The sequence below is a fragment of the Oreochromis aureus genome, linkage group 16 (genome assembly GCF_013358895.1).
Source record: "Oreochromis aureus strain Israel breed Guangdong linkage group 16, ZZ_aureus, whole genome shotgun sequence".
In the NCBI taxonomy this organism is placed as follows: domain Eukaryota; kingdom Metazoa; phylum Chordata; class Actinopteri; order Cichliformes; family Cichlidae; genus Oreochromis; species Oreochromis aureus.
The window spans coordinates 10007055-10022647 of NC_052957.1; the positions used below are offsets into that span (position 1 = coordinate 10007055).

A 15593-nucleotide genomic window follows, 5' to 3' on the forward strand; every position below is an offset into this window, starting at 1 on the left:
TCAAAAAAAAAAAAAGAAAAAAAAAGAAAAAAAAAAAAAATCACCCCAGCCTGATACCTGCACCCATTAGTACAACCATTAAAAGAAACTGTGTGGATAATAACCATCCTTCCTTAGACTGAAATCTCTTCACATTGAGCTCAACATTCTCCAGTTAAAACATATTTAAAAAAAAAAAAAATAATAAACCTAAGCCACTTCAGACTGCTGGAAAATGTTTTAATGGGTTAATGCAGGCATTCTTGCAGACAACAACTTCATCTTTTTGTCTTTTTCTTTTTTTGCTTCCAACGTTTCAACATCTCAACATGACGCTGAATGATGAGTAATATCATGTAAAAATGATGCTACTCGTAATTTACAAAATCCTCTGAAGTGTCTGTCACGCCACAACATACAAGACGGACCGAATAAAAATAACAACCCCTCATTCAAACACAGAATAACATTGCCAGTAGAAGTGATGCTCAGCATCCTACAGATATCCAAGCATGTTAGAGGAAGATTTTGCACATACTCAATTAATTTTATTCTGCACAAATATGTCAGATAATTGCAGAAAAAAAATGGTTAAAACAAAATTGGTACTTGGACACTTTCTTTTGACAATAACATGACCATGCATTAGTCTCTCCACTTTTAGTTAACCACAATATATTGAGAATATATAATATTTGCATGTTGGCAATACTAAAGAAACAAATTCTCAAAATTGAATCTATAACAGTTCACAGACGTATGATCTGGAATAAGTCATTCAAATGGGAGACTGAGTAAATATGTCCATATACTTCCAATGTTTTAATATATTAGGGCCAAAGTACAGACACTTTTGTCTTACATGTTTCACAAGGATCGACACTCTGTCTTCATAATGGCAGATCACTATTTCCCCCCACAAATACGCAATAGGACACACTTTCTGGTACATTGGTCTTTTGAAGATGGTTCAACTGTCATTTACATAGAAATGGTGCCATCAATATGGGGCATACACATCTTTTAAAAAGTGTAAAGAACTGACCTTGCACTGAAAGTGTTCATGCTTTTTAATGTCTAGTCACAAAACGGGCTAAACATTACAAATATATAATATTTCCCATTTAGTTAAACCTTTGTTACGTTCCTATAGAACTCCATATCAAAATGACTATTCATGGGAACTAGTGCAACCTGGAGGAGGCCTGGTCTTTGTGACAAGGCAGGCACAGAGTAAAATAGACAAAGTACTCCAGAGCAGCTCCAGAGCAATGGCAGATATATTAAGGCCATTTTGAAAATTACAGGAAAAATAAAACTGTAGCAGAGAGCTTGACTTGCTACCCAGTCTGAACAGAATTCAGTTCGGGCAGCAAAGCAAGCAAGCAACACCGAGTGAACCAATTTTTTTTTTTCCTCCCCCCAGTCAATTGATGTCAGTCTTCCACGTGCCAGCCTCCCCACATCCCTGGCCAGAAAGCCCCACTCTTCTTTATTCAAGTGTGTTCAGTTTTGGTGGAAATAAAGAGTGGTATCCTTGCTAGTCCTTCTTTTTTGTAAACCCATGCTTCACACCTCCAGTAAAGTCCTGGGACACAGTCGGGCAGTCAAGACTGTTTTAGGCGCTTCCTGGGAAGACCGAAGGGTGGGCACTGTGCTGAAGCCAGGGCACGAAAGGCTTCGGCTACCAAGTGAGGATGGGACTGGATCATTGACTTCCAGCCTGCAGTCTCCATTATATCTGTAGCATGACTGTAAGCACATGCAAAATGAAGTCAGACACTCAGACATGATAATCTGCACATTAAAAACCAATAAACATAAATGAGATTGTAATGACAAAGCAAATAAGTGGGATTTGATTTGTGAGTTGTATGCTAAACTTGAAAAAGGGCCATTAGTGCTTTCCGCACACATGCATAAACTAAAATTAATAGAGCGGTGGAATGCGTCGCGCTGTGAATACAACAGACAGAAATAAGCTTAATATTTCAAGGTGTCCTGTAACACTGCACTACATCATCTGGAAGAGAAGAAAAAAAAAAAAAAAACCTTCCCACAGCGACCACCTCCCTTCTTTTTAAAATTCTACAAATATTCCATTTCCAGGGTTTATCCAGGAATGAGTCTATTAATAACTTGGATACAAAGATATGGAGCTTCAAACTGAAAAGGCAAATAGCACTCTGTCTACCTGGGCTAAAACAATGAATTCTAATGCATCTGGTTGGGGAAAGAGATAAGCGTGTGGTATTAATCTTGTGTCACATATATCAGCTAATTACATACTTGCTATTCCAGTTCTTTCCATCTTTACAGCCCAGCTGTCTCAGGACACTGCACCTATGGCAAGGAGATAAAAAGGTAAGCATTCAGGGCTGGTAAACAGAAATGGCAGCAGGAATTTATCACTGGAGTTTTTTTTTCTTTTTTGCGATACTTGCCTGTTGATAAAATCTATGGCTTGTGCTTTGAGCTGCTCGGCACTGTGCAAGTCAGCCAGGATGAGGGTGTCGGCCACATTCTCCACAGAAAGACTGTTGCACAAGGCCTCTTCACACATAACCTTTAAACGCTCAAGAGCATACTAGGGTGGAGGTGATAGAACGAGGGGGGGGAACACAGAGAGCAGCGATTATAGTCTACATGTTAAATAAATGCCTGTGACTTACGGTTTTATCACAGTTAGTGCAAATGCACATTAAGGCTACGGATGCAATCATTTACTGGAATGGATGACTCAGCAATCCTAATAGAAATGGAGAAAAATTGACGAGGATCCAAAATGCTGAAGCAGAAGGCTCTCTAATAAGCATTTTAAAGAAAACTAAAAGCACTACCTTGCAGTTCTATGCCTCTGTCGACCAGTTAAGTTGCAGTTTACATCCAGTTTAAACTTATGACTTATGTAAAGGAATGAAGGAATTTGTGTTGTGTGTTTACAGTACAAGTGTGCAAAAATTCTTCCTATGTCCTCATACTTGGAGATGCTTTACCATTAGAGGTGATTACAATAAAGCAACCATTAAACAAGTTGAGAATGGATGTTTCTTAAAAAATTGCAAACTGGAAAAACAACCAAAAAAAACAAATCAAACCAAAAACGACAACCACAAAATATATATATTTTGACATTTGACATGAATTCTGTATGAGTCTAATATTAGGAGGATGCCTGCTTTGATTGGCAGGTGTGCCCTCACATGGAGCTTTAGCCGACTGCTGTCTGTGTGGTGTAACTTTGCCAGTTCCAGCCACCACAGTGGACCGTTCCACTATACTTGAGTATTTTAACCGACTTATAATGATCTGAAAAAAATCATACAGCTGTTTGTGCAATACAGCTGATCTGAAAAGCCTGCGTTTCTGTTTTGTTGAGTGAAATTCTAAGACTTAATTAACCTGCTGCTTAGCACTAATTAGCTGATTTGTGCCTATACGTTGTACCCGTACGGTTTCTGAATGCAAACTAACACAGCAGTGACAAGCACGTCGACAATGAAAATTTAAATGTTGTCAACATCAATCTTTTACACACAGTTTATAACAAAATGTTTTGTGAGGTCACAGAGAGCTTGAGGTTTGACAAGTAAGACCTAATAAATGCATCCCTGAGTCAGAATGGTTTGTGCAGAATTTGAAGAAATTCCCTTGAAGCGTCCCTGAAGCACCGTGTTTACAGGAATGACAGAAAGCTCACTCAGTACAGTTTTGATTCTTCTAATAGTTTATCCTTTTTCCAGCTACACAATAACAGCCCTAGATGAAAATATTAGACAAATCAGTCTCAACACAGAAGAGAAACCACATCACCATATCAGTAACCTTAGTTAAATCAGCCCTTTAAAGTTTGAAGAGCTGCCTATAAGTATGTGTTTGAAAGCACACACCGTGGATGAGCACATTCCACAAAAAAAAAGAAAAAAAGAAGTCGTGATGATGACAATAAAGATAAAAAATACAGACTACGGTGGCTAACAGCTACATAATTACAGAACAGACCGCATCAGCCCTTAAGCCTCATTGACTTACATATAGTGTTGCATGTTCCATTCACTGAACAGCTGGAGGCTTCAAACACTCACAAGGTACACTACTGCCCATGACAATACTGCATACAATTACCATTTCAGCTTTATTGTTTCACTCTTTAAGTTACTAGTGCGTTAGTAACTGAATACAATACCAAGCAAGACCATAAGACTATAAGGTTAATTTTCTACTTTTACATGAGAAACTGGCAGTAGATGTCTGGTCAAATAAAAGCATAATCTCACTGGGCACTTACTTTATCTGCAGCTGCCAGCAAATTGTCTGCCATTTTCTCCAAATTTGGTGCTTTGCCTGTATAGATGAAGCCCATCATTTCCTTAAAGACATCAGGATCCACATCACTGATGTCAACACGGTTCTGCAAATTTAGACGGCTTTCTTTAGTGCACAGAGCCTAGTATGTATAAATACACAACAGAAATAAAAGTACTGAAATGATTTGCTGAGGACATGTGACAATTAAAGTTTTACTCCTACCTTTTTACTCTCCTCCATTTCATGTTCAAACATAGCATTAAAAACTGGTGACCTCGCTGGAAAATAAAAACACAAAACATGCATAAAAATATATATTAAAAAATATACACTTTTGGCATTTACCAGTGACTCGTCAACAATATTAAGCACATTAGCAAAGCAAATAAAATGTCTTAATTCATCCAGGCATATAAGCATCAATGTCACATATAACGAAACAGCACATAAATTACTAAGATCTTAGAAGACAGATGTAAAAAGTCGACAAAATATCTATACTACTTAAATAAAATGCTGCAAAATTTATATTGCTGCCACTTTGTTAGCACTTCCTCTTTGAGCACTGAGGCTTCCACCAAGTCTAATGAAGATGAGCTAGAGAGCAGAGCCAGCCTCTCAATCTCCTGAATCTTACAGTCATCTGGGTCAAACAGGGCCAAGCAGGGGTAGTGGTGTGGATTAGCACCCACTGCAGAAGTAGGCCGCTACAAATCAAGCCATGAACACAGACTGCTCATAGCCTTTCGAGGTACTTATGGCTCTCCTCAGAAGCTGTTCAGAGGCAGCACAGATGTGTCTGTCTTGGCCCATTTTGAGGGTTTTTCTCTGAGTTGTTACAAACTTAAGTTGTGGAGGCCAGGGAGGTCTTACCTGCAAGGATGGATTTGTGGGCTTTGAACTCCTGCCCTCCCACATAGAGGCTGCAGTCTGTGAAGCGTGAACACTCCCACAGGTTCCCAAGGTCATCAGACAGCTGACACTCTGGTACCTTCAGCATGTTCATGTTAGACTGGCCTGAAATGTTAACAGAATCCTGGACAACACTAACCTGTATAGCAGAGAGAAGAACAAAAAACAAACTAAAGCTGTTCTATCAAGCCAAAACATGCTAACAAATCCAGCAGCAAATATGTAGCAAACATTGAATTAGCGGCCAATATGTGTTTGATTTCTTTCTTTTTAGTGTGTATTTTCCAGACTAGGAACCTACAATTAGGATGGCAAAATGCTTGAAAACATACAGCCACTTAAATCCAAAATTAATTAACTTTGCTGACATCCCTAATTGACAGGAAGAGACAGTTTGTCTTTAATTTGAATGTAATTTATTTATCAAAGTGGCAATTTCTCTGAAACTGTTTAATCCTTCTGGAAACGCTGGCTGGCAAATTGTAATCCTAGCAATACTAACTCAATTGCACGTACATGAAAATCCACTGCCACCTCACTTAACTTGTCCCTTGAAAGAAGATTTCAGTAGATGTTCATTCTTCTTGACACACCAAATTCAATTATTTCAGAAAACAAGCTCCAACACAAACGATGTGTGATGGGGGAAGCATTTCTTTTGCCAACAGTTCAATGTCATTTGAAGCTAATCCTAACAATAAGTTGCAGCACAGCATGCACTCAGGTGTAATGCAGTCATGTCAAGAGCTTCAATCCATTAAAAGGTCGCAACATGGGTGTAATTAAGTTCATATAAGAGTGGTCTAATGTTGAAGACTTCATTTAAAATTTAACATAACAAATGAACACTTTATAAAGCCAAATATAACACAACAACTGGTACAAAAAGGAAAGAAGACAACCAGGTTCTTTCCACTAGCCAAATGTTAGTGGAAAGAACACAAATATTAATTTAATCGCTTACAATTTTTACAATCGATAGAACTTTTGACTGCAATCGAGTGCAGAAATTGTGGTTTAATGTCATTTGTAATGTTGCTAAATATAACGAACAAAAAGACAAAATGGTAGCACTTGAACTTGAAGAACAAAAGGAAAGATTACCTCACAGAACAGGGTGAGCTTGTCATCTGGTAAAAGTCCATTGGCTTCATCAAGGAGGAAATCTCTCCGTATAAATTTTTTGAAGCCCCAGTCTTTGCCTTGGACAAATCTATATGCTCTTTGGCTTTCTGCAGCCAAGAGGGAAAAAAAAAAAGATAAAAAAAAAAAAAATCGCAGTCTTGTTATAGCTTTTACAAGTAGGGAATGAAAAGGAACCCAAAACACTCAAAATCCTGCACTCACCCATTGCTTTTGTCTCCTCTCTTTTAGCATTCAACAAAGAAAACTTGAACTTTGCTCTGACTTCACTTTTTGGACAGCTAACAAGAAGTAAATACAATGACAGATAATCTTTGCTTTCATCATCAAGTCCCTTTGGATTGACTCGTAGACACCTGCCAAGCGAACAGATAACACCGCACGTCAGTTATCGTACGAACTTAAAACAGTACTGCTTTCATTGCTTTCGTCAAAATAGCACTACGACGAGCCCTTAGGTGCAATTTTCGTGTTTCTGAGAAGCTGTGTGTAATTATCACCTATGTGCAGAGTTCACATACTGAAAACAAATATACTTTTTATTGACATGCTGGTTTGTTCTAGAAAATTCTAGGAACTCAATCAGGCAAAAAATTTTATATAAATAGTAAAAAGCTAAACCATGTTTACAGTTCCAAAACTCTAAAAGCTATTCAACACATCAATGATTTTCATGGCCACAGAAACTAAAGGGAAGAAGAAAAAAAACAAACATCTAGCAGCAGTAAAAGGTTTATCTTGAGTACTAACCATTTCATTTTGTCATTAGGGCCAGAAGAGAAAGTTGAGCTCTTCAACACTTCTCCCATTTCCTCTCTGCAAAAACTAAAGTTGTTTATGGTCCACATGTAGGAAAACTTCACAACTTTGACCTTGAACAAGAATAAGAAACATATAGACCCATCAGACCCCTAAGGTGAAACTTAACATACTTCCACAGTAAATTCTGATCACTTGGAAAGTGTCACTATAGGGGGAGAATAAAAAAAAAAAAGAAAAAAAAAAAATCACAAAAGATGGAAAATTGTAACATTAATGAATGCTGAATTCAATTTAGCTGCTGTTGTATGGTGTAATCTTTTGTATGCTGGATTACTGTTGATATTTAACAGCTGTGCCACCCCCACTCTTAGTAATAATATACTAAGGAGAATAAAATTTGAGAATGAAAAACAGCAATATGATTTTAAACCTAACACTAAAACAATCTACATTTAAAGTGGCAAACAAGAAGCTTTCATTTTTCTGATGCCTGTCAGGGCACTGCCTATTTATAATGAGATAACCTGATAATGATTTACTCTGCAATTTGCTTATTAAAGTACCAAAATATTTATATGCATGCATATGTTTACAATATTAGAAATACTGTGGCTTTGATGACATACTTGGGAGTAAAACGCTGTATTAAGTTACCCCAAATGTAAAATAAGCCGTTCTTACTTCTACAGCTTCACACTGCGTGCAAGAGATGAATTGACTTTTATTATCAAATACAAAAAGTGGGTGTAGCCAGTTAGATGAGGAGCTGCAGGTGGCAGGCTACAGATCAACCTCTCAGCCCAGCTATTCACAGACAGCTATGTGCAGCATTTAGGAAGGAAGGAAAAAAAGAAGAAAAAAAACAGGACAGGGAAAAATCCTGTTTTCATCACCAAGTCAATATTTTTCTTTATTGCCCCCAGAATTTGGTGACCCGTAGTATATTTACCTTTATTTTTCATTACTACCAGTATTTACATGTTTATGAGATTGCCACTTTAAATACAATTATATAAAAAATAAAAACAGTTTTATCATTAATAGGTGCAGAAAAGAATAAAAAGAGTACATTTGTGACCATACCTGTGTGTAACACCAGCTCTCTGCCACAGGTCCACTTGACATCTCCCCAGGAGGAGGAGGAGTGGGAACCCGTGACATCGCTGGCTCTGTGGTACCACTCACTCGCGTCCTTAAAGCACTAACATTACAAGAAAACAATAAACAACGAGTATTTCTCAAGAATTTAAGAGCATAAAGTTCAGCTTTTATGAATCAGCCTGGAAACACATTTGAAACATGAGTAAACAAAATGAAAATGAAACCATCCTCATGTACAGTTAACTGTATTCTCTGTACTTTTCCTTTATGTAAAAAGTACCTTAAACTTGACAGCCAGTCACCAGTCACCCTAAAAGCACATCTCCAAAGTTTGAGTAAAGCTATAGTCAGCGTGATTTATTCCAAATATGATTACAGCAAGAAAAAAAGAAAACATTCAATGAAAACAGCCAATATCACATAGCTAAATAAATCAAAAGGTTATCTTTCAGCAGTCGTGGCTGGAAAAAAAAAAAAAAAGTCAAAACGATGTTGGCTATTCAGAACAGCAGGAATAGAAGCAGGATTTATAGTTCATCCGAAATGTATGTCTAATGTTTGGACACCTATAACACATGCCTCTCCACAAATTCTGAAAAAATAAATAAATAAATAAAAAAAATCAAGTGCTCCAAACTATTTTTATAACAATGGCAAGATACAAATGGCCTTTTTATTTCACTTGCATGTTTTATGACAGCAGTATACCAAAACCTACATATAACAGCTCATATTTACCAAAGCTGGATCACACCGTTTTATTTTTATTATTTTTTTTCCCCTAACGTAAGATCACTTAAGTTCATATTTTCCTGCAGAAAGTTCAAAAGTCTCTAAAGCCCTGTGATCCTTATCACACTTTCCTGGAGTAAATTTCTATTAAAAATGATGAAACTAGTCATGTTTTTAGACAATTGGCAAACGTTGCAAAAGCTTCACCTCACTATATACAAACTCACTATATGTTTTCAGGAAGTAAAACAAATAAACAAACAAAAAAAACCCCACAAGAAATTTTTTTAAAAAAGATAATGCTGTTGAAAATACTTCTCCTCTACCAACGGTGCTCCCTAGCATTAATCATCTTTTGTACCTCCCTCCTGCCATGTGCTACATAAAAAAATAAAATAAAATTTCTTTCATTTCCAATATTTAATTTGAGGTCAAAAGTGTTCCAATTCTGAGACAATATCCAGTGTCAAAGGGCGAGCTGATGTCACCATTTCATGTTTTATAATACATTATACTAATAATGTAAACTTAATCTTTGCGTAAATGTTTTACCTAAAAATGTTCTTGTACTCCTGTGTGTGTGTAATGACTTTGTTTAACCATAGCACACAATCATACATTATGTAGTTTTATCACCTAAAGAAAACATTTCGTTAAATAAAAACCAGCGGTCAGTGAATTTGCTGTAAACACAGTATGACTGAAACTGTTGTGGATTATTGCAGACTACAATGAGACTTCTTTCTATGTCTATATAAAAATATATCGTGATATGATTGCTATATCAATGCTATACATTTACACTCCCAACTTTGTTAAACAACAAATCAAGCCCGGGCATGACAGTCTGAGGATGCCACACCCGTCTGACTTTGATTTGGTACCTAAAAAGGGAGCTACTTCCACAATTTCCAAAGAAGAACACAACTTTGAAAAATTTCCAAGAAAACTGTTCCTACTACAGGTGGAAATAGCAAACATATTTTATCTTCTGAGACAAAAAACACACCCTGAGTACAACCAGGCTAACAAGGACGAGAGAGCAGCGGCTGACGATGTCCGACTCAAAAGAAAACAAATGACTCCACCAAACATCACAGGAAGACTTTCTGCTTGCGCTCCATATGACAGGAAGGGCAAATGGTGGATGGAAATTACTGATGCGGTTACATGGTGGAACCATGTAATAAATAAATAAATACCCAAGATGCAACATCCTAGGTAGAAGATTTTCTGCTTTATTCTGTACAGTATTGTACAGCTACAAGTTTATGTCACTTTAGTTATTGTTAAAATTTTCAGGAAAAACACTACCTAGCTACTTGTTTGCTTACAGTTAAATTATGCTGTCACTCCTATTGCACTATAAATGCTGCATTGTTTCAAATTAGGAAGTGTGTCATCAGTGACAGTAGCTCGATGGAAAAGCAGAATGGAAAATGCTCATCATTTACTTGCACTTACAAATGCTGCTGCCTGCAAGCATCAATTAAACATTGTTCAGTATTTTTTACCTTCTCTGTAATGTCAGAATTATCGTTATGGCAAATTTCCTAGGAATGTTGTCATATAATTTGCAAGCTATAGCGCTCACTCATGCTAATGTGTATGTGCTGTTTCCAGTATAAAGCCTTGCATCAGTGCTTCTAGTACTCAGACTGAATCTACACAATCAAGTCTGCACACATCTGAGCCTAGTGCCCTAAAGAGCCAACTCCTTATAATCACCTCTCGAATGGTTGAAATGTACACAGATGGATGTTTTTAGGTTATCACAGGATCCTTCATGACCTCATCTTCATGTTACATACTAGAAAAAAAAGGAAACAAATATTAGGCCTTGAATATAGAGCTGTTCAACCTATCTAGTAGTAACTGAAGAGCTCCCATGTTACAGAAACATCTAGAAATGAAGAAACTGCTCATAACAAACCCCGTCACATTTATCAAAAAAAAAAAAAAAAGTAAACAAATTGAACCACAAGAAAGTGATTGCTTAAATAAATAAATAAAAAAATCAGTCGTGAATGCCACGTTATTAAAAACTGAGTGCACCACTCACGATAACATACTGGTGGTCCGGATGAGTAATTTAGGCTTGTAGTATTTTGCTAAATGTTAACGATAATTTAGGACAGTCGCCACATCCTTTAGGTGGCTGCTCGGCTGATAGGTCAGTGAGTTAAACTTAAGATTCACCTGCAACTTTGTTTGGCCAACACATTAGCTGGAGTTGTGCCACCTCGCCTGTAACACAACACAGATGATGCTATGCGGACTAACATTCAACTAGCTGGATTGCATTAGCTAAAAGTTACACCGCAGGAGTTGTATTGAGCCTCACAACTTACATTACCCCATATGCTGTTCCAGATGTAAACAAGTGTGACTAACAGTAAGTTAGTATGAAAAAAAATAAAAAACAAATAGCAAATAAAGCAACAGCTCAATGTTAGCTAAAGTATCAATACAAATTTCCAGACCATCATCTACGCCGCTTCACCATATGTCGTCATTTAACAACAAACTAGCTCAAATAAAATCAGTAATAAAAGGGGAAGCATCATATTTTCCATATTTATCGATTTTATGTTCAATACGTATGTAGCTAACCTTTTCATTAGCAAGCTTAACTTCACTTTAGCAGACCGCAAATACGGCGAATAGTCATCAGCTAGCACACAAACATGTTAGCAATAAATCTGTTCGCATGTTTCCCAGCACACTTAGATCAGTTGTATTACTTCTCATCTGCGACACAAACTAACTAAAGATACCTCAAGTTGATTCGGTGCCGTGTTGTTTAGACCCCGCATTAGCCGGCGTGAAACAAAAGGGCCTTCGCTGAGACAGGATGCTAACTAACGAAGCGCTTTGGTTCAGCCTGCTGGTGGGAAAACAACATCGGCTAACTAGCGGCTAGCTAGCTAATCTCTACACTGGCTGCTGGCAAAAAAGTTTAAAAAGACGTGGTGACTGCGTACCTCTCAATTTCATACTCCCACATATATCGAATAACGCATAAAGCTTTGTGTTACACCTGCTCCTTTCACGGTCCGTCACTTTGAACTCTTTTTCATTCAGTCTCTTTACAAGGTTTCTTTGTCTAATTTATATCTCTGCTAGCTTACATTTGTCTAGCTGGCTGGGGTAGCTTGAATGGCTAGAAAATATAGCTACTGCGCAGGCGCGAAATTTGGATCATGTCCACAGACTGATCATGTCTTCCTCCATCTCAACTATAATGATAATAATAATAATAATGATGGTAATAATGATACTAATAATAATAATAATAATGCTGATTTCCTTTCACCTAAACTCTGATCTTAAAAACTGAAAATAGCAGTGGTTACTCTGGAGACTAGATAGACCTATTGATTAGGCTATTCAGGCAATAGGATTACACACATACACATACATAAGTGTGAATCTTTGCCATTTTGAGACACTGGATAGTACAGTACCTCATCAGTATCCACATGGACTTATAATACTTATTTTAGATAAAGTAACTCTTTATTGTAATTGGGTTCTTGAGACCTGGATTACAAGTGTGTGCACCTGTAAAACCCTGTTAGCCAGCAAGTGTTGTTTTAAATTGTTATATATGAATCAACTGACTTGACTTGGTAACTTTGGGAAAGGATTGTGCGCTCATATATTTACCTACAAACACATGGATTTCATACAGGTTCTCACATGTTTTTAGGGTTATTTTATTTTTGCTGGTGAGAATATACAAAATTGCCTTACAACAAAATTAAGTACGCTGCAGTACAAATAAAAGAATAATTTAAACTTACACCCCCCCCCCTCCTTCTCTCTTTTTCGCTGTAAAAGCTCCTCTGTGACTTTGTGTTGGAAAGTTTCTTCTTAGCTTCTTCAGACTGGATCTCGTCTTTTCATTCAGCATTTAACTTGCATTGATGATGCCAGCTCTTAATTAGATTGCTATCACTATTCAATCAGCACTGTAGTGGTCCTTCCCAGGTGGTAATGGTCCTGATCAAGAGCAATATAAGAAGTATGGCCCTGCAAGTAATATGGTTTCTCTTATACCTTCAAGCTACTGTTCTAATGATGTGTCAGCTAAAGTTCAGCAGCATAATGCTCAGCCAGTTATCAAAAATGTGCAGCCATTTGGCAGCATCACAAGCTAAAATTAAAAAGGCTGCTGTTCATAAGGTTAGTCTTAAGGAGAAATAACATGTGTAATCACTTTTACTTCTGTCGTGAGAGTAAACAGATTTCTGTATAATACTGTACCAACTACCACACTGATGTGGAAGTTTTTATTTTACTGATATTACACAGGGATGTATTCAGATTCATGGTATAGGTTAGGTTCATTTGGGATTTTTTTCTTTAAGAATTGTATTCCAAAGTAGGAAAATTAATGTATTAAATCACATGAAACACGAGACCACCAGCAAGCAACGTGTGTGTTAGGCTATAACATCACAGGCTGGAGAAAAAACTAAGGGAAAAAAACCCCATTTAAATAAAGAAATCTAAAGTATTTACACAACAGATGAAACTTCCCACTGCGTCTTCTCATTGTTTCTTCTTTCTACTTCTGATGTTGCTCATTTAGCAAACACAAAGCAGCTTCTGGTAAGCCATTCTCTGAAACAAAACTCTGTAAAGGCTCCCTGCAGGCCCGTGATAACTAATTCCCTTTCAGATGGATGGACGCTATTGTACAGAATGAGCAATAAGTGGCCTTCTTGCACTAGTCTCGATTCACAAGTAAATATGTTACAGTTTTTGAATGTTTGCACCATATAATGACAAAAACACTCAAATATCTGAGCCGGTTGGGTTTTAGTCAAATATACTGTAAACACAGCAGTGAAATGTCACATTTTGCAGCCCACATCAAATGCCTTTAATATCACAGCGATGATACACTGACCCATTTTGAAGTGGAAGGGATGGATGATAAGATCACAGCTGAAGAGGCGATGCTTATCGAGCATTGAGCATTTAAATCAGTTTAATTTAAGGGCACAGAAACAGGCTTTACTGAACGTGACCACAGGCAACATAATCTAACAATTCAAGAATAGGACGGCTCAAGAATAATCATTTCATTGTGTTAGTATCTTAGACTTTTAACAGCCCCGGCTTTTCATTAGTGTGTATGGTGCACAGTACATACACTTGGTGCATTACAATTTTCATTTACAAGTAAATAAATAAATAAAAGCTTATTTCTTCAGCTTGCTTTTCATATTTTCTATGTGTCGCCTAGTTTATGTATGGCATTTGTTGAAACTTTATCTCACCCAAGGTGCCATCCGCCTGCTAATGCTAGCTCCAAAGCCGTCCTGCGCTCTGACTCAAAGTTAGAACAGGATGATCTGAAAAAAATGCAACCACAGAAAAAGCATTGAATTCATCACACCTTCATGCTTCACTACACAAAACATGAATGTGACTGTTACTAGGTTTCACCATCTACCTTTTATAATGCACAGGCCACACTATGGATTGTGCATTCCTGTTCTATTGGCATTCTGCAAAAGAGATATCATGTATAGATGAAATTGTAAATTAAGTCGTTTTCAGTATTTTGCTTGTTTAAATAAAGAAAATAAGTAATATCGATCATATTCTTGGCTCGTTGAGATGAATCTCTGTTTAATCTCTGTCATATCTGCTGTATTGATCATGTATGAATAGGCCTCTGCAATAATGTACCCTTGAACAATGACTATAGCAGTCCTCTACTGCCAATCTCAAGTACTTTTCTAATTAAAAAAAATCAAGTTATCACTGATATTATTACTGACAAGTATTCAATGCTTTGAGTGATGGAGACTGATATAGACAGAACTTATGAGCAGGAGAAAAAAGGGCTACAGTGCCAAGATGAGTCCCAGTGACCTTATCAGAACATGGCGGCGAGAGAAAAATTGATTTTGACATTAGTCACATACTTTTTTCCAGACTGCCTTGGAAATAGTCATAATACTGAACAATGGAGATTGTAGAAAAGCCTGAGGATCCAGCATTTCTTCTAATTTGATTTTAATCTATGTAATAAAAATTCAAATAATCATTGGATGGATGTGGAAATCTAGTAGTTGATCAAACAGATCATTAGACTTTGAGAAACTTACTTGCGTAGTAGTTTTCAACTCTTCTACCTTCTGCTAAACAAATATTCTGTGAGGATGTTTTGTATTTTGTTTTATAGTCATTATATTAAAAAAAAAAAAGACTACAGAATAATTTATTTATCCCAAGTTAGAAATTACTTACTTTATGGAAAAAAAAAAAACTCACTTCACTGACTTTTGAGTTTCTTTGAGACTTCTTTTCCTAGCTGGAGTGGTTAGTTCTTGAAAAATTGTCAGGTAAAAATTAAACAAATATGTGACTTGGAGATCATTTTGCTTACAGGATCAATTCAATTAATTTCTTATCTTAAATCATCTGCCAGACTTTCAAGTATTCACTACACTATTCCTTAAGGGCTTAAGATCTTGGGAGGTTGACACCACCCACTTCTGCAGCAGAGTGAACACTAGCATCAACATGCCAGAGGTTTAAATACGACAGGTTACACCTGTTGCTCCTGGATAGCTTTGCCCACGGCCACATAACTTGATGAGGTTTTTGTTTCCCTTTTTTATTTGAGTGAAATT

The 15593-nt window shown here is 36.9% G+C and overlaps 1 protein-coding gene across 2 annotated transcripts; it reads right to left on the bottom strand.

Annotated features, from left to right (window-relative positions):
• Positions 1–198: 198 nt before the first annotated feature.
• Positions 199–12108, bottom strand: spopla (speckle type BTB/POZ protein like a). Of its 2 annotated transcripts, none has more exons than XM_031735123.2 (12): positions 11922–12108; positions 10666–10747; positions 8188–8305; positions 7093–7214; positions 6547–6698; positions 6304–6431; positions 5161–5338; positions 4510–4565; positions 4268–4390; positions 2424–2566; positions 2269–2322; positions 199–1731 (listed from the first exon to the last, which is right to left on the bottom strand). In XM_031735123.2, the coding sequence occupies exons 3-12, from the start codon at positions 8263–8265 to the stop codon at positions 1587–1589; spliced, it is 1179 nt and encodes a 392-aa protein (XP_031590983.1). In that variant the 5' UTR covers positions 8266–8305; positions 10666–10747; positions 11922–12108; the 3' UTR covers positions 199–1586. The 2 variants fall into 2 exon arrangements, with proteins under 2 accessions (XP_031590983.1, XP_031590984.1); XM_031735124.2 differs by lacking the exon at positions 11922–12108 and adding an exon at positions 11715–11910.
• Positions 12109–15593: the final 3485 nt, after the last annotated feature.

Coding starts and splice junctions, on each gene's coding strand:
- spopla (XM_031735123.2), bottom strand. CDS start 8,265: ATGTCACGGGTTCCCACTCCTCCTCCTCCTGGGGAGATGTCAAGTGGA. Junction 7,215..8,187: donor AGAGCTGGTGTTACACACAG/GTATGGTCACAA, acceptor TTCTTGTTCAAG/GTCAAAGTTGTGAAGTTTTC. Junction 1,732..2,268: donor GGAAAGAACTGGAATAGCAA/GTATGTAATTAG, acceptor ATGTGCTTACAG/TCATGCTACAGATATAATGG.